Source organism: Mercenaria mercenaria, chromosome 16, assembly GCF_021730395.1.
Source record: "Mercenaria mercenaria strain notata chromosome 16, MADL_Memer_1, whole genome shotgun sequence".
NCBI classification, from domain to species: Eukaryota; Metazoa; Mollusca; class Bivalvia; order Venerida; family Veneridae; genus Mercenaria; species Mercenaria mercenaria.
In genome coordinates, this window is record NC_069376.1 from 15,905,324 (window position 1) to 15,931,721 (window position 26,398).

The following is a 26,398-nucleotide window of genomic DNA, read 5'->3' on the forward strand; positions in this document are numbered from 1 at the left end:
GTTCAATGAATCAGATATTCTAGATTGTGTCTGAAATCAATGGTCCTCCACCTCTGATAATTCATGTGGGGAAGTTGGCAGTTACTTGCGGAGAACAGGTTTGTACTGGTACAGAATCCAGGAACACTGGTTAGGTTAACTGCCCGCCGTTACATGACTGAAAATCTGTTGAAAAATGGCGTTAAACCCGAAACAAACAAACAAAAAAAAGATTTTATTTCAGGTTGTAGAATATTTTGAAAAAAATTATTATTTTTTCGAATACTTTTTGACTGTATTATCCGTAAGTATTGACCTGGCACTCATGAATATTCCGTATATTTCCGTAAATTAATTTTCGGTGTCCGAACATAAATAACGATATAACTAAATATTATTGTCCAATTTATTTGACCTATCAAAAAATGGACCCGGCTTTTATTATATTCTGTTCGAACCTATATAAGATAAACATGAAAGCCGGGGACATGTTTTGACAGGTCAATTAAATAGCACAATACATATATAATTCTTAATTGATATACTATCACATGTGCAGGTAGCAGTGCGGACAAAGCGTTTACCTGCAAATATCAGGATTGTGGGTTCGAGTACTACGTCTGACCATATCTTTTTTTACCCAAATTTTGTATGCAGACTTACAACTCATTTTATCAAACGTATCATGATATTTTTGGTTCATTTAATAAGAGTAATCATATTTACCCGTTGTAAAAATGTGGAATTAAATTGTTTTAAAGGTATCTTAGATAAAAATACAAATTACCTGTCACCAGCGTTCCAGAAAATAGATACTACAAGAAAAAACAACTAAAATTCATGAAATATGATACAAAAATAATTTAAACGATAACATTACAATAGATCTACATTAAATTGAGAAAAAAGGATCTATTCATTAAGCGATTTCAAACCCGTGTTAACGTGTGTGGAAGTCAGACACCTTACCTCTACGCCATCGTGACATCGATTAACTTTACATGTAACTTTAGTAATGTAGATACTTTCAGGATACTAATATTACGTAAATTTACGAAAACGCCCGATAATATTGGCGAAGATTAATGAGTGCCAGGTCAATACTTACGGACAGTACTATTAGAATAGTGTTATTGGATCTATAAAATCTGCCGAGAATGATAATCGGGATAAAGAACTCTCCCTTCAGGTAAACGGCGTGAAGAACTATCCTTTATTTTATTTGGCGGGAATCGAGCACGTTTTCGCCGTGCAATATTAGTATTTATAGAAACAAAAAAGTAGTCCGTCATGTCAACAAAACACGATGAAAACAATCGTCTGAAGCATTTCAAAGTATATTTTCAATCGTTAATTGTCAGCCTTTTAGAAAAAGTTTGGGTAATTTAAAGGGTAACAGGAACTAGATACATGTCTTGTCTGTCTATTAAAACAATTTAAATGGACTCCGCGTGTATTTTGAAATAACCCTTGATTTTGAAAAAAAACATGACCAATTTTGTTATCAAACTCGTCGTCGTACGACTTATGAAAGAGTCGTAGTCGTAGTTTGATTATCTAGCCGTATACTTCGTTCCAAGACGAATCTAATGGTGTATACTTTTTATGACTTTTGTCCAGTAACAAACCCGCCAATCTAAATTATTTAGACCCACTATTTTTCCGATAGAATGAACCTTAAATGTAAAGTATATGAAAATACTCAAGAAAATCTATTTCGGTCTGTAAAGGATAACGAAAACATTCTCAGTAAATTTAATATCAAGAACTACCAGGTTGTGTCAATTTTGATAACTTTAAAGATACATAGCTTATTATTTTGTATATTTATTCAACGAGCTTAATTTCTTCAAAACTCAATGCGGAAAGCATCAAATATTGTATTCGTTTTATCACATGTTAGCCTTTTCTGTCGAATCATCACTACTTTCTTTTTATATAAACAAGTCAATTAAACCAACATCCCCAATACTATATAAACAAAGTCGACGTCAATTCTTTATTACAGTAGTGTATTATCATTTTGATTTAATAACTTTATTACACTTCCGCGACGTGAAACACATGATACACCTAATTTTAATAAGGTCAAATCGCTTATCATTTGCTCTTGATAATGCCAGAGCGATTTTACTAGTTGAACTATTTAATATTACAATATTACGTTGTTTGTAAGAACCCCGTCTTGTAATTAGTCAGCATTTTGACAGTTTATTGGCATTACCGTGAAAACTAAATGCATGCCATGTGTCGCAGACTTGTGTTTATTTTGTCCTGAAAGCGACGTTTTATTCACCTTATCGCTACAAATGTCATCATTACCTTTAAGGATGACTTCCCGTAATAGGCCTCAATTTCACCAAGAGCGTACGTACAACTTAAAAATGTAAGCTTTGAAAATGTCAAACGATAGAAATAATGTGCATATTGACAAGTTATATAGTGACAGAAGTTCTCAAAAATTTCCTTTAGATTACCTCCCTGATAATTTTGGTTTTTCATGAGTTATCTCCCCTGAAAACTAGAAAATTAATAATTTTCTCCTTTTCCCTACGGTGAATTTTAGATTTCTTTTTGATATTTGTATCAGAAACATATATGCAGCTTTCTACCACAAAATGTTTCGAAACTCAAGCGCAGATTCTCATAATCAAAGAAATTATATATTTCCCATAGGCATCAATGTTAACCTCAATACCGATTATCTCCCCAAAAAAAAGATAAAAAATCGAAAAACTCGGTGAAACGTTTTTGATTTTGACAGTCTTTAAAGTGACCAAATTTCATTTAGATATTACCATCCAGTTAAAAGATATGAAATATGGCTATTACACCATGTTATCCTTAACAGCACTTCCCTAATCTAGCCGTTATATTAAACATTGATCATCGGTAAAATGCTATTATGGTTGTATTTATACATATATTTATTATTTACAATAGCGTAGAAATGGGTACATGTACGTTTGATTGTTTTGTTAATTCCGTATTTTTCTATATTAAACAATGTAAAACAAATTGTTCTTGCGGCTTCTATTACGTGTGTACAATATTCAACTGTCTAGAAGTATAGGAACATGCTCGTGTGAAACAATTGCGTGTTATTTAGTTTTTGTCTGTATAAATGTGTACATTTGCTAAGACGCTGTGTGCGTACAAGAATGTGGTATAGGCAATATACCTTTATTTCCTTGAATTTCATATACAGTTCGGAAGTTTTACAGTCCTGATGCATGTAAAGACACTTCCTAGACAGTATGTTCAGTGAACAGAGTTTGTTTTCATTTTTCATGGATCTACTGCAATAAGTACTCGATCCTTTCAAGCGATCATAAGAATATGTCACCGTGCCCGCTTTTTATGTTATGGCAGCATCAGTGCACGACCAGTTTCAGATTGAAATTCAGATATGAGAACCAATCACTGAAGTAAATTATGCACACACTGCATGACAAATTGATTTTAACGTCTTAACATTACTTCAGTTCATTACATTATTACGTAATTGGTGTAACGATTAAAATTTAAAACAAAGTTCAAATTTTGCATGAAAACAGGTTCTCTTTAATCAGCTCATCTGAGCCAAAGGCTCGGGTTGAGCTGTTGTGATCGCCGTCCGGCGTCCGTCCGTCGTCCGTCCGTCCACACTTTCCTTTTCCTAGCAGACCTGGGGTAATTAAAAATGTAATTGTAATTAATTGCAATTAAATTACATTTCCTAAGTAATTGAATGTAATTTGTAATTGTGTCATTTATCAATTACATGTAATTGTAATTTAATTAATTACAGAGCAGTTTTGGGGTGTAATTGACAATTACATTTCAATTACTTTCCAATTACACATTGGCACATGCTAATCCAGTTTGTTGTACAAATAGTATATATACGTTTATTACCAGTGACACTTCACTTTAACATGCTAATTTGCATTTCATAGCTGTGAAAAATAATAATAGAATATTATGGTAGGTGTTAATCCCTTGGACATAGCTCCTTTGTTCTGATATAATTGTCTTATTAGAACCAACTGGTAATCTTTGGTGATGTTTGTCACTATGATTTTGGACAAAATGATCAAATTATGATTTGAAATTGTTATTTGCATCATTATTATTTAGATTTTTATCCGAGCAAAAACTGAAATGCTTAGCATATCATTTTTTATCTGTGATAAAATTTATTGTATTAAATGATACAAACAACATAGCATTTGACATCACAGTTCTAACAAGATAAAAAATATAATTATTGTAGATATTATGAGAAATCTACAGTTTACATGACACAGTTATTCTAGGATGGCTTATGAATGTTTTACAACTTATTTTCAATGTGGTCTTTGGATAACATGTAGTGTCAAGAATAAAAAAATTAAATATATGTTTAAAATGTAAATGATTAAATACTGAAGTATACTAGTTGAATTAGAAACATATTGCATAACCATGATCATATAAACTTCAGAGAAATTCAGACCTCAGAGAAATACCTGACTTTACATGCATTATTCTTCTCTAACCGAATTCTGCTTGACAATGTATTAACTATTAATTTGGGCTGACTTTTAGCTCCTTTTGCAATAATATTAAAGACTAAGTGATAATTTCCCGCAAACACACATTTTACTTTGAGCTTAAATTCAATTTTGAAATAATTGAAATCAGTTTACAGGTGAATTATTATGTATATGTAGTACAAAGTAAAAGAACTTTGCTACAGTGTTCATGTAAGAAGTACCACATTTGGTATTGTAATTGAATGTAATTAATTACAATTTGCTATGTAATTGTAATTTAATTAATTACATTGTTAAATTTGATGTAATAGTAATGGTAATTTAATTGGACATTTCTCAATGTAATTGTAATTTAATTAATTACATTTTAAAGTAATTGACCCCAGGTATGTTTCCTAGGGTTAAATATGGCCCCGCCCCGGGGTTCACATTGTTTATATAGACTTATACAGGGAAAAACTTTGAAAATCCTTTTCCAAAACCTTAAGGCCTAGGTCTTTGATATTTATCATGTAGCGTTATAGTGGGCCTCTACAAAGATTGTATAAATGAACCCCCTAGGATATTCCCCGGCGGTTCAAGTGGTTTATATAGACTTGTGTAGGTATATCTTCTTGTCTGAAACCACAAGACCTAGGCTTTTGATTTTTGGCATGTAGCATTGCCTTGTGGTGCTATACCAGGATTGTTCAAATTATTCCCCTGGGGTGAAAAGAGGCCCTGCCACGGGGTCCCCTGGTTTTACACAGACATATATAGGAAAAAAACTTTAAAAATCTTCTTGCCTGAAACTGCAAGGACTTTGCTTGTGATATTTGGAATGTTGCATTGCCTAGTGGACTACTACCAACATTGTCCAAATTGTGCCCCTTGGGTGAAAGAGGCCCTGTTCTGGGGGATCCAAATTTTACAAAGACTTATATAGGAAAAAACTTTTAAAATCATTTTGTTTGAAAGTTCAAAGCCTATGCCTTTGATATTTTGTATGTATCATTGCCTAGACGATCTCTAACAAGTATGTTCGAATAATGTCCCTGGGGCGAAAAGAGGCCCGCCCCAGGGGTTACTTGATAATTATATGAGTTATATATGAAAAATTAATTCAAAATATATCAGATAATAAGGGTCACCCGACTGTGACCTTGACCTACTGACCTTCTTTCTTGTTTTTTAAGATACAGCCTTGAAATTTAGATGACATGTACAGTTTTGCACGCCGATCTTGAAATTGACTTTCGGTGATCATGAATTTGACCAACTGACCTACTTTCTAGTTTTTTAAGATACAGCCTTGAAATTTTAATGGCATGTACAGTTTTGCACAGTTATCTTAGAACTAACTTTCAGTGACCATGAATATGATCTACTGACGTACTTTCTTGTTTTTGAAGCTTTAGCAAAGAAATTTGTTCAAGCAAGCAACTTAACTCAGATGAGCGATATAGGGTCATCATGGTCCTATGTTTCTATTATTTAGACAATTTCTCGTATTGTCTAAAATGTAACAAATACCGCTCTTTTATTCATTTGTTTTGAACGGACAACTTTTGTCCTGTTTGCTGTATGAGTATCTTATTTCAGATACATCAGAAAGAAACTATAAAATGATCGTATTTCTCGAAGTATTCTTCATTTTTGTCGGGGTCCATCTTTTATTGTTTCATTAAAAATAAATCGTACATTTCTGACGGGAAATAGGCATGCTTTAAACACGAATAAGAAATTAATTAAAACTGTATTTATTCGTTGCTACACTTCACAAAGTTTTTTTTTTCTTTACTTTTCGTCGTCTCTCTTCCGTCCCTTTACCATGGCAAGATAGAGAGCGATCTATTAACTTTTACTGTTTAAATATGTTTACAACCAGTTTTTTTTTCTGTTTTTTTTTTTCTTTTCGTTAACTAGAAGTGTTCGATACCATCTGATTTTTTTTTCTTTTTAACAAAAGAAAGAAAGAAAATATCAAAATATGTAGTCACAGGCCGGGCGCTGTGCATCTAATGACACAGTAACAATCGAAACATTCTAAATATCTTTTTGTTAAAAAGAATATATTATGAACTGTTATGTTATATCTTAAGTTGATGAAATTAAAGAACACGAGGAGATCAGACTGAAAGAAGTGTCGCGGGAGCACCTGACCGCTGAGGAAAATAGCAATGAAACATGCGAGGCTGTACACATATATGTTGAAGAAAAACTAGGCTGTGATGTTGAATTTTCAGTACTAAATGGAGTTATTGGCTCTTTATTTGGCTGCACGGAGAAAGATGGCCGGTAAGTATCATTTTATTGTACATTTTAGCTCCACTATTCGGAGAATAGGGGTGTAATCCACTAACCCTGACGTCTACATCAGCGTCGGCGTGATCATTCTTGGTTACAGTTTTTTTTTCTCTGTTATTATTGCTTATTTCTTACTGTACCTTCATACTAACATTGTTTAGCATACAAACAAAGTATATGCAGGGTCTGGACCCATTATACCCAAGGTCAAAGTCACTATTTTTAAGATTAAATTTTTGTTGCAACTTTTTTTTTTCTGTCATATCTTTGTTACTATTGCTTTACATTTACTTTATCTTCACATAAACATAGTTTAGCATGCAAACAAAGTATGTGCCTGCGTTTGGCCCTATATACCCAAGGTCAAGGTCACCAAAGTGTTAAACTTTGATATTTTTAAGGTTAAAGTATTTCGGCAATCTTAGTTTTCCTGTCATATCTTTGTTATTAATGTTTATATCTTACTGTAACTTTACGTAGATACTGTCCAGCATACAAGGTATGTTTGGGAGATGGGTCCATTATAATCACAGTCAAGGTCACAAAGGTGTTGTACTTAGGTTTTTGAAGGTTATTATTTTTCGGCAACCTTTGTTTTTCTGTTATATATTTGTTACTATCTCTGATATCTTACTGTTACTTCACTTAAACATTGTCCAGCAAACAAACAAAGTATGAGCGATGGTAGGCCAATTATACCCAAGGTCAGCGTCACCAAGTAGTAGTACTTGTAATATTTTCATGTTAATTTTATTTCGGAAGACTCTTTTACAGACATATATTTGGTACTTTAAAAGATAATGACTTGAAATAAAAAAAAAAGTTATAATCCTCATCTGAGTGTGTGATTATATACTGCAGCCCATTACTTTTGACAAAATAATGTCTCTTTCGCACTTAAATATTTTTGCATCTTTGCTTTCTGGATACAATTTTTGTTTTTGCAATATAGGATTATGACTTTAAACTTTAAATGTATCTTTATCATCATCATCTGCATGTGGTAACAATCCCCAATCACTCTGATTTTTATTTTTGACCAAATTTTGCCAATTTCATACTTCATCTGTTTGACGAACTTTATTTTCTGGACATAACATTGGTACTTTATAAGATAATGACTTGAAACTTAAGATATATCTTTATCATCATCATCTTGGTGTATCTTCCTTTAAAAGTGGAGGTCTCTTGTTGCGACATATAAATTCAATTTACTGTCAAATCGTCGAAAAGTGGAGCGCGCTGTCTTACGGACAGCATTTGCTTTACTTCCTATGAGTAAGAATATACATCAGTATCAAGTCTAAGGGAAATAACTGCTTGTTACTTAATATTCTAAATGTTAACAGAAAAGCTAACTTGCAAAATATCAAAATTTAGTTTTAAAAATAACAATTTAAATACCGTCGTTAAGTCCACTCCCTATATGCAAGAAATACTTAAATCCTGGTCTGTTCAAATTTAAATCCAATCAATATTTATTTCAAATTACATACATAATATAAAAATCCACAGATTACTAGAATACATTTTGCTCGAATTAACGGGGTTAGAATTTCATCCAAAGAATATGAATTCTCTTTTTGAAAATAGTTTTTTTAATCCACAATATTAATGCAAATTCTTCAAATGCTAAATGTTTAAACTGATAGTATTTTTCCGTCAAGAAATAATGGAAAGTTTATCATCAGGATCGAACTTCAGTTTGACCTCAAACAGCTTCCTATTGAAAGACTACTTTTCTATGAAGAAATACCGAAAAAAATCAATAGGATGGTTTCTAGGTTGACCTCTAACAGCTTCAGATTTAAAGCTGGTCTACGGATCACGGTGTCGCGAGTTCGATCCCCGGGCAGGGCGTTTGTTCTACGTGACTATTTGATAAAAGACATCGTGTCTGAAATCATTCGTCCTCCATCTTTGATAATTCATGTGAGGAAGTTGGCAGTTACTTGCAGAATCCAGGATAACTGGTTAGTTAGCTGCCCACCGTTACGTGACTGAAATACTGTTGAAAAACGGCGTTAAACCTAAAACAAACTAACAAATGTTTAATGTTTTTTCGTTTTTATTTAAGGTATGAAGGGATATCTATTGCAACGAAAATTGATGACGATGACAAAAAAGAAGACAGACTTGATGGTAAGCACAAACAAGTTAACACTTGTGCCTCATAACCTTTGGGTGTCCTTTTTCAAAGTACAAGTTTGTTCCAGTTCAAGTCTTTCATGGTTTTCCTACGGTTTGTTAAAATTAAGTAAGATGATGTTCATCCTACAAATGTGTCCTTGATACAGTGAATTGAAAACACTAATGACACGTGTAAAGCCAAAAATGCAGAATATCCTGAACATTGTAGGTTTCCATTGAAGAATTGAAATTAATCATCGGTATTGAGAAAGACTGTTCTATCTGCAACAGTAAGGGAACCCTAGAACATTTAGAATATTTAAAACAACATCCTATATTCGATTAAAGATTTTTGCTAATAGGTAACAATTTGGTTTAGAATGTAGCGAGAAAGTTCAAAAGATCACAACGGTTGTTTATTATTATTATTATTATTATTATTATTATTATTATATACCACATTTATATAGCACTCTTTTCATATAAAAATACGTTCAAAAGTGCTTTACATAAAAACATTTATATAATGTTCAATAAAAAATGGGAATTGAACTATTATAGAAGAAATTAAAATTATATTACGGTAATAAGATACCAAGCATTTTAAATTGGAAGGTAGGCAGATCAAAACATGAAACAAAAATACAATATCATAAAACATTAACTGACCTATCAAAGACACAGGTCAGAGCAGAATAGAACAGAAGATATCTTACATTTTGAACAGACAGAATTAAACGGTATGATGTCTGCGAAATGCATCACAGCATGCAAACCGTCCCGGATGATTGGGTCAGTCCCTACCTAAACGGTCCGGAGAACATCCATGATACATCCCACAGAAAAAAACACCGCCAACATTATTCTGTCACACTGGAGTTCTTAATTAAAGTAATTAATTGGCCGGCAAAGTACCTACATTATAAATCAGGTAATCAGTGAGATGTTAGTTGCCAAAGAATTGCATGAAATAATGCGTCTTTAGCGCTTTTTTGAAACTTTGCACGGTCTTGCACTCTCTTATGCCAGATGGGAGGGCATTCCATAACCTCGCAGCAGCTGTCTGAAAGCTCCTGTCACCAAATCGTATTGTTCGACATTTGGGCACCACTAGTTTTAATGCATTATTCTGCGACCTCAGATTTCTGGATGGTGTATATATTTCTAGCATGTTCGCTACATAAGCTGGTGATTGATCTTTGAGTGCCTTATATGTATGTGTTATAATTTTGTATTCTACCCTACATTGCACAGGAAGCCAATGGAGTTCACGCAGAACAGGCGTTATATGGTCGTATCTGGATGTTCTGGTTACGATTCTAGCTGCCGTGTTTTGGACATATTGCAGTTTGTTCATTGACCGTTTTGGAATTCCATATAGAAGAGAGTTGCAATAATCCAAACGTGATGTAACAAGAGAGTTGATTAGAGATTTGGTTGCGTTTGCGGTTATATATTGTCTGATGTGACTAATTTGCCGCAGCTGTGCATAGGAATTCCTACACACACTATTCACATGTTGCTCCATCCTCATGTTCGAATCCAGGAAAGCACCGAGGTTCCTGACACTGCCTGATTGTTTGATTTCAGAGCCGTCCACTTTCACAGATATGTTTGAAACAGATTGTGTCTTGTGTTCAGATGAAAATATGATTAATTCTGTTTTTTCAGCATTGAGTTTCAACATGTTAGTATTCATCCAACTTACTATATCCTTTAAACAACTTTCAACGCGATGAATGGTCTCTTCAATAGACATTTTATGAAAACTCCACAGTTTCACCTGAAAACCGCTCCAGTTTAAATGGAAAATGTAGGTTAAATATATATCGTTGAGCTGACGTTTTTCTGCTTAACTTTTTTGAGGAAAATATCTCATATTTCTTTTAATGTGCACATGTGGAGTTATACCAATAATCCCGATCTTTAAAGCATACGTTGGGTGATACAAATACTCCCGATGTTTAAAGTATATGTCGAAGTGTTTATTTGTATTAAATTAAACTTTAAATCCCGATCAATGTTATGTGGAAGTGTTTGATGAAAGTACGAAATTTTGTTGTTAATTTAGAACTATTTTAGCTTTACAATGTAAAATAAATTTTCTTTACTATCGGTTTATATCATGTTATGTAGCCGGTCTTTCGTCCTTTATAAAACTTAAAAATATTTGTATTGACACATTTTTGATAGAGTTAATGCTGGATTTACAGTCCGTCGAAATTTTTTCTAAATACTTTAAATATATAGTCTCCTTTTAGTCTTCTGTTCAGTCTTTATGTCTTTCTTTCTCAGCTTTAACTTAGCTGTTTGTTGTTGAACTTACACTAGTTGGACTAGTTTTATTTCTTGCTCCTCCTCCTGAATGCAGTTTGAAATGTTTACGAATTCAAGGACTACATCTGATAATACCCAGTTTATAGCATGTAAATATTCTCCGATCCAGATTAAATCAGTAAATTCTGGTTGTCTCTGTGATTCTAGATGAGGTAAATGTTGCTGCACTGTCGTTCGAAGAATATGCAGAATACATTGGACGTAATTTCCGCAGCATTGGCGAAGATGTCTGTGAGAAAATAACCAATGCCATTAAAAAGGAAGCAGTTCAGATGGAAACATTTGTAGAATTTACAGAGGATGATTTGAATGAATGCTTTGGTCATTATTTAGGTTGTACACATTTGCCGTTCGGTACAAGGAAAAAGCTCCAGCTTCTGCAAACGCATATAAAAAGCCATGTAAAATCAACAACAAAAACTGCAAAGATGGAGGGGTCTCTTAGACAATTTGACAAGCCATGCCTACAAAAATACGAAAAATGTGAAGTAAGTTACTGCTTGGGAGGCGACCAGAATGTTCCCGCACACGAGTTTGTCCAACCGGTGTCTTCGAGATTGACAAAACATTTAATTGTGAAGAAGACAATAAGGTTTATTTCGGCATGTCTGAATGCAAGAAAAAATGGCACTATTCATTTTGGTATAAAACGCACTGGGCGAAATAAAGGTGAAATTATTGGCTGTGAGAATACAGCTGTTATAACATCTGCTGATGCAATCATTGTAAATGGTATAGCAAGGTGTTTTGGTCACCTTAATACTTGCCTACAAAGAAATATAGCACGATGTACTAGACCAGTACATATAATACATGTCTCGAACAAACATTCAGTGGTCGCAGAAATTGACATTGTGCCATTCGGTAAACATTTATCTGATTCGTTCTACACCGCAATGTTTCCGCCAAATGGTCCACAAAAGGAAGTGTTCTTTTTGTACGAAGTTGGTCCAAACTGTGATATCGTTGAAATAGAAAGAGGCAGGGTCGAAGCCGTACAAATCGAGTTGAAGGATGCTATAAGAGAGAGACATATGCTTGATGCAGAAACATTGAGTCATTACCGTTCAGCCTCTGATCTTGTTCAGCATTTAACCTATGAACTCACGAGAGGGGCTGAATATGTAACAGAAATATTTTATCCAATAATATGTACGGGGAAAATGGAAACAACCGATTTTCTGGATTACCATGGTTTTCAAGATGCGTTTCAAAATTCCTACGCAGTATTTGACTTCGGTTCCTCAAGAAAATTGCGCAAGAAAATGGAAGATGGAAGTCCCTTGTTTACAGTTAAGTCAGCAACAGATTTTGATATTGATGAAAAAGATATCTCTTTTTCGGATAAAGACAAGCTATGGATTTACTGCAATGGAAATGATGAACTTGGAATCTCAGAACTGGATGCAGATACTTGGACAGATCAAAGAATGATTCCGCTGGAAAACGTCATGCGGTACATGAAGAAAAAGATACCTCCACTACGAGCAAAAGTCCTTTTTTTGGTTTTTGGAGCAACTGATTTAAAGGACCCAATGGTTGAATTTGCGCGTGAGGCCTTTATTCGAATTTTCAAACATCAATGTATCATCATAGGTGAAACTCCTGACGTGTTAGAAGCCTTTAACTCTGAAATATCAAGGAAGATTGGACAAGAAAAGATAAATTCTTCTTTGTTTTCTGGTCTCTCCTGGTTTGAAATATCTAAGGTTTTTCGAAAAACATTTAAAGAAAGTTCGGATAATATATGCAAACTGCCGAATTCATCCGGAACATATGAAGAACTAACACAAAAAGAAAAGGAAAAATGGAAATATATTGACATTCTTAGCATGGAGGAATGCGTTCATGATGAAAAGCAAATGAAACCTGATGAACAAAAGATTAAGCAAAAGGAAGAAGAGACTAAATTTTATCAAGGAAAGAAGGCTTCATGGTGGAATTTCTACTATGGGCACCATGGAGAAAGAGATCTTTTCAGTAAATTGAGGTTTTCAATTGAAAAGAAATTGACGAGAACAGACGGTAAAATGCTGGTGGAATCAGTAGAGGTGAGACATGAGCCTGGTGCTGGTGGAAGCATATTAGGCAGACATTTGATATGGCATTTCAGTCAAACACGGTGTATCAATGAACCTTATAGGTGTTGTGTCGTAAAAGAGATAACAGAAAATACCGTCGAGGAAATAGAAAAGTTTCGGCAATACAAAGACTCTACACCTCGACCTGTAATAATACTTCTAGATGATGAGCCAGATGGAAACATGTTTTTTCAAAAGGGCTTACATCAGTTAGCTTACAAAACAGCATCTCCTGGGGAACTGTTCGGCATTGTAATAAATGTATCACGGGTTGCATTGGCAAATGATCCTGTGGAAGAGGCTGAAAATGGAAAGATAGTAGTGAAAAACACCGTGAAACATCGTTTGACAGACAGGGAGAGAGCATGGTTTGAGAAAAAATATAAGGAATTGGAAAAGTCAGATGTTGATGTTAATACTTTAATAGCATTCAATGTCATGAGAAATTCCTTTGACAAGGAATATATCAAGTCCACGGTAGAGCAAATTATGAAGGAAGTCTCACCAACTGAGCTGGACATTCTGAAGGTTCTCTCATTGATCTGCACTTATGAGATAGGTACACTTGTTCCTGAGAGTACATTTGATTCAATTGTCGGTATACCAATAACGACAAAGCAGAATAAGATTGGAGATGGAAAACCATATGGAATGCGAAGAAAGCAGGTACCAATAAAAATTAGACGACTTCCAGAAATTCTTAATTCTGAGTCTTTGAGTTTATTTGCTTGCAGATCTGGTTATGAGTTAAGAAACAGAGGATTGCGCATAATATCCCAACCTCTTGCAGAGGTTATTTTACGCTATATACAGGAAACTCAGACGTTGAGTCTTGAAGACATAGTGATGTTCATACTTAGCCAAACACAGCACCATTGTTCAAAAGATAACTATGAGTCGACACGCTTTGTAGAAGTAGTCTGTTCCTTATTCAAAACGAGAGAAGATAGCGGGAAAGGAAGAGATGGAGTGAAAGACAAATTTTCGCGCTTAATATTTGCATTCTTTGATGAACGAAATACAAATGATATAGAAGAAGGTAAAGCCAGTGTCGTGCGAGTCATGAGCAAATGCATCACAATAACAGGAGATGCCTTTGTTGGACAACAGCTGGCGAGATTTCATATCATCCACACAAAAGATTTCACAGCTGCTGAGCAGGCCATCTGTGAGTCCATTGATATTTGTCAAAATAATTCGTATTTACTTGATACCTATGGCCAAGTATTCAAAACGAATATGGAATACATTAAGGAAAAGAACTGCCAAGGCGGCAAGAAAATTAGCGATGACCATGCAAAAGAGGTTATATCTTTAGCATATAATGCTATAGACAAATTCACGGAGGGCCAGATTACGAACCAGGAGTACGAGAAGGATAAATGTAATTTGAGCTGCTATTTTATGGAAGTAAGAACTCTTGTTGGGCTCTTAGAAATATTCGAGTTATTCGAATGTTATACAAATGAAGATGACCTCTTAGATATACTGACAAATCCTGACAGAGACATCAACGGATCTTTCCTGTCAGATTTGAATAAAAATGGAAGTATAGACCAGATAATTCAGGGTGGGAAGAGACAAGTTCATGTGGCAGATGCTCTACGTTTTGTCGAAGAACGGGACTACCAGGTAAAAAAGATCTACACCATATACACTGCCGAAGATGTTCTTTTACTGAGCCTACGTGAGAGATATGAAAGATTCTATCGAAGTCATGGTTTAAAATATCAACTGAAGTTCGGGTACGGACTGAAGCCGCTAATGAGGGCATTTAAATCCAAGGAAAGACCGCTTGTGGAATCGAGGTATTTGGAAGCAAAGCGAAATCTTGAGCGTCTACCACTTGAATATGCAGATACAAGGGATCTTCTGTTTTTCATAGGATACAGTTTTATGGAACTTTTGACGACAGGCTCGATCATTGATGAAAGACTGTATCGCCAGTTGCTGAGTTATTCCGCCAAACTGCTTGATACCCAGACACAAAAAGATGTCAAAAGACCGTATTTAGAAGCTTTTCTATTTTATTCTTTTTTTCACTGGCCATTAAAATCGAGATTTAAGTACAGCAATTTGTCGTCGCCGAATACGTACATCAGTTTGATGGAAAAATGGGAACAAACTTACCTCAAGAACAATTATATTGCAAACCGAGAACAAATGAAAGCTAATAAAGGCAAAACTTACTTTGCACTGAGCAAAGATCTCCTCGGTGTCCTTGACTTGTTTGAAATTGAGATGGAATGGCGAGAGAAAAAAGAAAAAGAAGAAGGGAGATCACGTATGCATGTCTACAAAGACTATTTTTGGCGAGAGCCATTTGTTGCGGATCAGCTTAAGAGGTTAACAGGCACTCTTGACGATTCTGGAACAGTTATAAAACATATGGTAAGTTGCAAGTTTTCATGAAGAAATGCCTTGTACGTTTTACATTATCTTGGATTCTAACTGTGCCATTTTTGTCATATTTTCTTAATTTTGTAAACGTAGGGACGTGCATAATTTCGTTACTGCCATGTATCTTTGTACCAAGTTTCGTGAAGATATATCTTCTACTTGGATCCCACTTCATGTGTGTGAAGGCTCTGTCGGACGGAAAGGCAAACGCCATAAGTCCCCTACAGGTGAAAGATTCGATTTTCTTGATATATTGTTATTCAATTAATGACATATACATGTACATTTTTGCAGTTCTAAATATGACAAAAATAAAACAAACGTGTACTTTAATGACTTATGAATACTGATACTTACATCACTTTACTGACGTTATTCTATTATAGTAACCGTTGGATTTATTTCACGAATCCACTTCTGATTTACAAATGTTTTCGTTATCAAATTTGTCATATACGCCGCACGGGATCGAACTCGCAAACCTTGATTCTTAGTCTTTAGTTTAACCTACTTCGCTAATGGCAGTTACTGAAATCATTACCTAAATATTATCATGAATTTAATCTCATTGTATAGAAACCCTTTGATTTTTTACCTCACCTGTCACGTAGTGACAAGGTGAGCTTTTGTGATCACCCGTCGTCCGTCCGTCCGTCCGTCCGTCCACAATTTCTTGTCAACAAGAGAGAGACCACATTTTGCAAGCAATTTTGATCAAACTTGTACAAAACTTGTATTGGCATGATATCTCATTTCCTTTCGAAAACTAACCAGATCCCATTATGGGTTCTAGAGTTATTGCCCCTTCAAGGGCCAGAATTTGCTTTTTTTGTGTGTCAACAATTTCTTGTCTGCATGATAGTGGTTTCATTTATGATTTTATTTTAACCAAACTTGCACACAACTTGTATCACTATAAGATCTTGGTTCCTTTCTTAAACTGGCCAGATCCCATTATGGGTTCCAGAGTTATGGCCCCTGAAGGGCCAAAATTAGCTATTTTGACCTTGTCTGCACAATAGCAACTTCATTTATGATTTGATTTTTACCAAACTTGCACACAAATTGTATCACCGTAAGATCTTGGTTCCTTTCTTGAACTGGCCAGATTCCTTCATGGGTTCCAGAGTTATTGCCCTGAAAGGACCAGAAATAGCTATTTTGACCTTGTCTGCACAATAGCAGCTTCATTTATGATTTTAATTTAACCAACCTTGCACACAACTTGCATCACTACAAGATCTTGGATCCTTGCTTGAACTGGCCAGATTCCTTTATGGGTTCAAGAGTTATGGCCCCTGCAAGGGCCAAAATTAGCTATTTTGACCTTGTCTGCACAATAGCAGCTTCATTTATGATTTGAATTTAATCAAACTTGCAGAAAACTTGTGTCACCATAAGATCTCGGTTCTTTTCCTGAACCGACCAGATCCCATAATGGGTTCCAGAGTTATGGCCCCTGAAAGGGCCAAAATTAGCTTTTTTGACCTTGTCCGCACAATAGCAGCTTCATTTATGATTTGATTTTTATCAAACTTGCACAAAACTTGTGTCACCATAAGATCTTGACTCCTTTCTTGAACTGAACAGATCAAGTAACCGGTTCAAGAGTTCTGGCCCCTGATACGACCAAAATTAGTTTTTTTGACCTTGTCTGCTCAATAGCAGCTTCATTTATGATTTGATTTTAACCAAACTTGCACACAACTTGTGTCACCTAAAGATCTTGGTTCTTTTTTTGAACCGACCAGCTCCCATAACGGGTTCCAGAGTTATGGCCCCTGAAAGGGCCAAAATTAGCTTTTTTGACCTTGTCTGCTCAATAGCAGCTTCGTTTATGATTTGATTTTAACCAAACTTGCACACAACTGGTATCACCACAAGATCTTCGTTCTTTTCTTGAAATGACCAGATTCCTTAATGGGCTCCAGAATTATGGCCCCTGATAGGGCCAGAATTAGCTATTTTGACCTTGTCTGCACAATAGCAGCTTCATTTATGATTTGAATTTAATCAAACTTGCACAAAACTTGTGTCACCATAAGATCTTGGTTCCTTTCTTAAACCGGCCAGATCCCATAATGGGTTCTAGAGTTACGGCCCCTGAAAGGGCCAAAATTAGCTATTTTGACCTTTTCTGCACAATAGCAGCTTCATTTATGATTTGATTTTAACCAAACTTGCACACAACTTGTATCACCATAAGATCTCGATTTCTTTTTATAAGCCCGAAGGGACATATTATGTTATCGCCTTGGTGTCCGTCTGTCTGTATGTCTGTTGGTTAGCAATTTACCTTCCACTCTGTAACTCTTGAAGCCCTTGAAGGATTTCAAAGAAACCTGACACAAATGTTCACCTCATCGAACGACGTGCATTGCGCATATTTCGGATGGCTCACTTCAAGGTCAAGATCACACTTAGAGGTCAAAGGTCATATGATTTTGTTTTGTGTGTATATTGCTCTGCATTTGCGTTGATTGCAGTGCTCTTGTTTTTATTTGGCAGATCCTTCTTTTGTTGTCTTACAATAATTTTTTTCAATTACTTCCCTTTTGTGTTACTATAAATAGCTTATTTAGTAACTTTTTTATTATTGGCCGTAGGGAAAAACCGAGACCACTTTTCTGTGATACAACATGGATGGTACCTCCAATTTTGAGGTATATTTTGACATATCTGTACCTTGTTAGAATTTTTTTTCTTTTTGGTTAAATTCTTTTCTTTGTTGTTCCCTTGGGCTTCATCAGTCAAAATTTTGCTCCTATCCTCCTCTGATGTAATCCTTCGGGCATGAAACTACTGGCTTGATTTGAAAATAATTTTATTTGAAGTAACTTTTAAGAAAATTTCAACTATATTTTCTCATAATTCTTTTGATTGATCTTGATTATGATTTTTTGACCTTCTTGTCCTTAAATGCAATGATAACAGGTGAGCGATATAGGGCCATTTTGGCCCTCTTTTTTTTATACTTTTGTGATTATTTAGTTCTTCATTGTTTCCGTTTCACATTAAAAAGCAGCGGCATACATAATGCATCCATATACACATAAAGAATATTAGCACGTCACAATTGTCCAAGGCATACCTTTATGACATACTGAATCATAGCAAAAAAATGTATCGCTACCGAACAATACGTCACTGAGGTAAGTAAAATATTCAGGAAAATGTTTTGAGAATAAAATACGGTTAAAATACGCCGCCTTTAAGGTTCAAACATTCAAACTTTTTGTAGTTGCTATTGTTAGCTCACCTGAGCACAAAGTGCTCAGGGTGAGGTATTGTGATCGCTCACCGTCCGGCGTCCGTCCGTCCGTCCGTTGTACGTCCGTCCACACTTTCCTTTAAACAACATCTCCTCCTAAACCAACAGGCCAATTTTGATGAAACTTCACAGGGATGTTCCTTGGAAGGCCCCCTTTCAAAATTGTTCAAAGAATTGAATTCCATGCAGAACACTGGTTGCCATGGCAACCGAAAGGAAAAACTTCAAAAATCTTCTTCTCAAAAACCAGAAGACCTAAAGCTTAGATATTTGGTGTGAAGCATTGCCTAGTAGACCTCTACCAAATTTGTTCAAATCATGACCTCGGGGTCAAAATTGACCCCGCCCCAGGGGTCACTTGATTTTACATAAGAAAATCTTAAAAAATCTTCTTCTAAAAAACCAGAAGACTTAGAGCTTAGATATTTGACATGTAGCATTGCCTAGTGGACCTCTACTAAAATTGTTCAAATCATGACCCCGTGGTCAAAATTGACCCCGCCCCAGGGGTCACTTGATTTTACATAGGAAAATTTTCAAAACATTTCTAAAAATAAACCAGAAGGCCTAGAGCTTAGATATTTCACATGTAGCATTGCCTAGTGGACCTCTACAAAAAAATTTCAAATTATGGCCCCCGGGGTCAAAATTGACCCCGCCCCAGGGGTCACTTGATTTTACATAGGAAAATATTAAAAAAATCTTCTTCTCAAAAACCAGAAGCCCTAGAGCTTAGATATTTGACATGTAGCATTGCCTAGTGGACCTCTACTAAAGTTGTTCAAATTATGACCCGGGGGTCAAAATTGACCCCGCCCTAGGGGTCACTTGACTTTACATAGGAAAATCTTCAAAAGTTTTCTAAAAATAAACCAGAAGGCCTAGAGCTTAGATATTTCACATTTGGCATTACCTAGTGGACCTCTACAAAATTTGTTCATATCATGACCCCCTGTGTCAAAATTGACCCCGCCCCAGGGGTCACTTGATTTTACATAGGAAAATCTTCAAAAAATTTCTAAAAATAAAGTAGAAGGCCTAGAGACTAGATATTTGACATGTATCATTGCCTAGTGGACTTCTACAAAATTTGTTCAAACCTTGTCCCCCGGGGTCAAAATTGACTCCGCCCTAGGGGTCACTTGATTTTACATAGGAAAATCTTTAAAAAAAATTCTAAAAATAAACCAGAAGGCCTAGATCTTAGATATTTGACATGTAGCATTGCCTAGTAGACTTTTACAAAATTTATTCAAATCATGACCCCTGGGGTCAAATTGACCCTGCCCCATGGGGTTACTTGATTGTACATAGAAAAATCTTCAAAATTTTCTAAAAATAAACCAGAAGAGCTTAGATATTTGACATGTAGCATTGCCTAGTGGACCTCTACAAAAAGTTTTCAAATCTTGTTTTTAAAGTTACTTAAAGAAAATTTCAACTATATTTTCTCATAATTCTTTTGATTGATTTCTGTTATGATCTTTTGACCTTGAAGACTTGTCCTTAAGTGCAATGATAACAGGTGAGCGATATAGGGCCATCATGGCCCTCTTGTATGATATAACCTCTCTAAAGGCCGCACCGACGGCATAAGTACCATAAACTGTGTTGAATATCAAACAATATTATTGAAATATGGCATTAGTTTTACACGTGGTTACCGATTTCGTGACCGGACTTTGTAATAGGAAAAACTGATACCGAGTGGATTTTCCACTTGTCAAATCCGACAGACATTGTTTATGAAATGAATGGGTTTTGTATGGTTAAGTCTTTAAAAACGCTCTTTTTTGTTGTTGTTGTTTTTTGATTTTTTGTTGTTTTTTTGTTTATGAAACCATACAAAGTTACAAAAGTGCTTTAAGTCGGACAAAACCACTCGTTACTGCGGATTCGAGAAAGATAATGTCCTCGACCCTTTGTGTCTCATGCATTATTTTGCACGGATCCACTTCTTGTGTTTTCTCCCCGTAATTCTATACCGAAGCGCTGTGTTACAGAATTTCTTTTGTGAATGCATGTAAGTTACAGTGCAATAAATTCTTGTTATACCAATATTTAAAACCCTTATCTTTAATTCATGTGTGCATACTCTTCAAAGCATTCTGAGTGTTATATGTTTAATGGTCTTAATTATGCTTGCGTTCGTAGTCTCTAGTTGTGTTCAAAATTGCAGGTTCAATATCCAAAGGGTAATCATCTTTTCAAGATAAAGGCATTTTACCCTTCTGCACAGCTTCGAAACCGTGAGGTGACGTTTGTGCTTGCGTTCACATGGAGCGGGCTAAGAGCATTCGATGTTGTTGAAAAATGTAAGACAAAATTTACATTCTTTTATTTTTAATATTACCTTGATTTCATTTTAAATGTTCAAAATGGGTATTAAGGAACTGTTCTTTTTCAGCAAACTATTTAAGTATCATTGTTTTTCTTTAACTGTGTGCTGTATTTCCTTTAAGTATTGATGACATTTCCACTGTATGGTAACTACACCGGTAGCCATGCGTTTGGATCTGTCCGATATGGCCTTTCCCGAGAAAAAATGTCAAAAACATCACGTAACTTTTGATGTTTTCTACGATTAAACACATAATTTTTACAAAAATATTTATTAGGTATTTAGTATTTATTCTAAGGTTTAAGTTATTCGATATAAAAAGATCAGATTATTCCAGTTTTAAATTACTAAGTGATAAAAGCGTAAAGATTATGGGAATCAAGAAGCGAAAACAAAATTTGTAAATAATGTTATCAGAACTCTTGCAATTGTATCATCAGACAAATCAGTTAAAACATTTTCTGACATATCTTGTCATTGGTCTCTAAACTGAAAGAATAGTATTTTTGCGAAAAATACCATCGTAAGTCAATCATATGTATCAAGTGTGTAACGGTTTGGCTGCAAGGAATTGAAAAGCAGCTAACGGTTTGGATTTAGTATATGCACCGGTTTGGATAGCAACTTAATTCATATTCCTGCACGAAAAATCGGTATCAAAGTTGATAAATTCATACATAACCACATCTATCTCCTTCATTCATTTCTGGGATATAAGAGGTAACCTTTTGTTTGGATTGCATAAAATCTATGGAAAGAAATTAACTGAAGGTCATAAAACTAAATATCATCTAAGATGTGTATAAACGATTCGAAATTAACATTGTACCTAGAGTAATTATTTTTTGGTACTGGTGCATAAAAATGTGTTACATTCGATAAAGAATTTATTTCATGGAATACAAATGTAGTTTCAAAATAAATCACTGTATATCCTAGTAGGTTAGATGTGTTCTAAAAAAGTAGCGTAAGAATGTTTGAGTGCCAGGTTGGTTAGATATCCAAGTCGTTCGTTTTTGAAAGCCTGGGTTCAATCTACCGTCTCGAGGTGATTTGATTTGAATTCTTTTACAATAAATGTTCATTTGTTTATTATATTTGTCAATTGCTTGTTTAGAAGAGGAATTAGTAAATGCTTAAAAGCCCAAAATCAACAAAAAACGTTTGTTTGCCCTTTTATCTACCAGCTTAACCTGTTTCACTATTCCAAAAGATGATTTACATAGACTACTTGAAGAATACAAAGGGCTGTTGCACGCATCCGTTCGTCGGCTTCGCATACTCTTTGTTGATTATTTGTAAGATGTTATATCAGAAATGACTAATGGGAATTTATTGAAACTAGTTGTTCAATGTGATGATCTGACATGCAATACACATGTTCCATAATTCTAGTTTGCTTTTTAGCTCACCTGTCACGTATTGACAAGGTGAGCTTTTGTGATCACCCTTCGTCCGTCGTCCGTTCACAAATTCTTGTTAACACGATAGAGACCACATTTTGCAAGCAATTTTGATCAAACTTGTACAAAACTTGTATTGGCCTGATATCTCGATTCTTTTTGAAAACTGACCAGATCCCATAATGGGCTCTAGAGTTATTGTCCTTTAAAAGGCCAGAATTTGCGTGCGTCAACAATTTCTTGTCTGCACGATAGTGGTTTCATTTATGATTTTAGTTTAACTAAACTTGCACACAACTTGTATCACTATAAGTTCTTGGTTCCTTTCTTCAACTGGCCAGATCCCATTATGGGTTCCAGAGTTATGACCCCTGAAAGGGCCAGAATTAGCTATTTTGACTTTGTCTGCACAATAGCACCTTTATGATTTGATTGTTACCAAACTTGCACACAACTTGTATCACCATAAGAACGTGGTTTCTTTCTTGAACTGGCCAGATTCCGTTATGGGTTCTAGAGTTATGGCCCCTGAAAGGGCCAGAATTTGCTATTTTGACCTTGTCTGCACAATAGCAGCTTCATTTATGTCTTTATTTTAACCAAACTTCCACACAGCTTGTAACACCATAAGATCTTGGTTCCTGTCTTGAACTGGCCAGATCTCATTGTGGATTCCAGAGTTATGGCCCCTGAAATGGCCAGAATTAGCTACTTTGACCTTGTCTGCACAACAGCATCTTTATTTATGATTTGATTTTAACCAAATTCGCACACAACTTGTATCACCTTAAGGTCTTGAATACTTTTTTGAACTGGCCAGATTCTATTATGGGTTCTAGAGTAATGGCGCCTGAAGCCATTTTGAACTTGTCTGCACAATAGCAGCTTCATTTATGATTTTATTTTAACCAAACTTTCACACAACTTGTATCACCATAAGATCTTAGTTGTTCTCTTGAACTGGCCAGATGCCATTATGGGTTCTAGAGTAATGACGCCTGAAAGGACCAGAATTAGCTATTTCGACTTTGTCTGCACAATAGCAGCTTCATTTATGATTTGAATTTAATCAAACTTGCACAAAACGTGTATCACAATAAGATCTTGTTTCCTTTCTTGAACCGGCCAGATCCTTTAATGGATTCCAACGTTATGGCCCCCTGAAAGGGCCATCACTAGCTATTTTGACCTTGTCTGCACAATAGCAGATTCATTTATGATTTGACTTTAACCAACTTTGCACACAACTTGTATCACCATAAGATCTTGATTGCTGTCCTGAACAGGCCAGATTCCGTTATAGGTTCCAAAGTTATGGCTATGGCCCCTGATAGGGCCAGAATTAGCTATTTTGACCTTGTCTGCACTTGGGCAGCTTCATTTATGATTTGAATTTAATCAAACTTGCACAAGCTTGTGTCACCATAAGATCTTGGTTCCTTTCTTGAACCGGCCAGATCCCAGAATGGGTTCAGTTATGGCCCCTGAAATAGCACAATAGCAGCTTCATTTATGATTTGACTTTAACCAAACTTGCACACAACTTGTATAATCATAAGATCTTGATTCCTTTTTATACACCCGAAGGGACGTATTATGTTACTGCCTCGGTGCCGGTCTGTCTGTCTGTCTGTCTATTGGTTAGCAATTTCCCTTCCGTTCTGTAACTCTTGAAGCCCTTGAAGGATTTCAAAGAAACATGACACTAATGTTCACCTCATCGAAACGACGTGCAGAGCACATGTTTCGAATGGCTCACCTCAAGGTCATGGTCATACTTAGGGGTCAAAGGTCATATGATTTTGTTTTGTGTGTATATTGCTCTGCATTTGCGTTGCATTGCAGTGTTCTTGCTTTTATTTGGCAGATCCTTCTTTTGTTCACTTACAATATTGCTTTCTAATTACTTCCCTTTTATTTCACTATAAATAGCTTTTTGTCCTTAAGCGCAATGATAACAGGTGAGCGACATAGGGCCATTATGGCCCTCTTGTTTTACAAATGCATGACTCTTTTTCCCGATTCACTAAATTGAATTTTGTTCAGGTATCTCAATAATCAATAGTTAGGATGATCTAACATGCAAAGTAAGGATCTGCAAGTCTGACACTTTAACTTCATTGCAGAGTTATGCCGCTTCATTGAGCTAACAAATACTGCTGTAGCTTTGGTATGTAAGCAGGTATCTCTCGTACCACTTTTAAGAATGAAATGATGCTTCAAACACCTGTTCACTCTAATTATCCGACATACAATGCAAAGGCTCAAAGATTCTCCTGCTTTATCAAAACAAATATATATCGCTATTTTGACTTGACTTGACATAGCAAGTTATGGTTATGTTCATGTATGTAAGCAGGTATCTTAGTGTTATTTAGCATCAGAAGAGGGGACATTTCTATGACTAAAACATATGTCTTACATATGACTAAAACATATGTCTTACTTATGTCATTCATTCATTCAGTTAGCTTCTTTGTGACATGGCAATTAAATAGTCGACTATTATACTTGATATTTGCCCTTTTTCATCGAAAGGTATATAAACAGTCGTGAAATTGGAACAGAAGTCAGTATATATTTAAACAAGCTAGTGAATCCTTTGCTTTTAAAGTGTGAGGTTGGGAGACAGGAAACAAGGATCTTAATGTGATCCTACTATTGAATTAACAATCATGCATAATTCAACAATAGTATTCTTGCACTTGCAGCCTATCTTACTCAGTAATAGGCCTGTGAGTTTGAATTTCATACAAAGATTGAAAGTGCTGACCATTGCTTTTCGTGGCCACTCCTCTTCACTGGTGTTTTAGATTAGAAAATTTCACTGCTGCGCTTGAGAAAAGAAATTATAAAAAGAGAAATATATTCAATAGGAGGAAAAAAAACACGAAAGCCTACAGCAGTGCATGCATAAATGTTATATAAATGTATTAAACTCTCATAATATATACATACTGTAACGTATATGTAACATAGAAGAAAGAAACAAAGAAACATGTGGACGTCGAAATGGCACTGTCAATAGCAAATAAAATCTGTGAAAAGATCCTTTGGAAGCAAGGAATGCAACCAAGAATAAAAAAAAACCAGACTCGATTTGACTGAGTCTGTTCATGAGAGGTAATGAAATGTGCAACACCTCTCAAGCCCTCTAGCACCGGCCTAAGCGGAACTCTATTACACATATGTTGAATGGACTCCATGATCCCAAAGGACCAGAAAATATAACAACACTGAATCCCCCGCTGGGGTATAAACCTTTTAGTACATACTGAAAGGTAACACGGTGTAATCGTGTGTTAGCCCTGTATAGCAAACACTATGTATTAAAACTGTCGCTTAACGTATGTCTGACAGAATATGGAGCTATGCCTCCTACGAGAATATTCATTTGGGTAACTTCTAAAGCAAATATTACTTGTGAGGTGTGCGTTAATGTATAGAGAATTGAAGCAATCTTCAGTATGCATTGATCATTTGCTCAGTTTTAACACATTTTTTTCTGGTCACTAGCAAGGATATTTGTATACTCATTTAAAAAAAATCTTGAAAAGTCTGGTTTCAAAATTGTTAGCAGTAATATCGATTTGATTAAATACACTAGAAAAGGTAGCATCCATATTGATCAACATATGAGTATTTTATAAGCA

At 35.3% G+C, this 26,398-nt stretch overlaps 1 protein-coding gene across 1 annotated transcript in view; it reads left to right on the plus strand.

The window, feature by feature from the left end:
- Window positions 1–26,398, plus strand: part of LOC123539776 (sterile alpha motif domain-containing protein 9-like) — a 50,933-nt gene that overhangs the window by 17,695 nt on the left and 6,840 nt on the right. Inside the window, exons 2-5 of the mRNA XM_053525777.1 lie at window positions 6,578–6,773; window positions 8,860–8,924; window positions 11,397–15,721; window positions 21,181–21,316. Of these exons, the coding sequence (XP_053381752.1) occupies window positions 6,578–6,773; window positions 8,860–8,924; window positions 11,397–15,721; window positions 21,181–21,316 (4,722 nt within the window). The remainder of the gene's footprint in view (window positions 1–6,577; window positions 6,774–8,859; window positions 8,925–11,396; window positions 15,722–21,180; window positions 21,317–26,398) is intronic.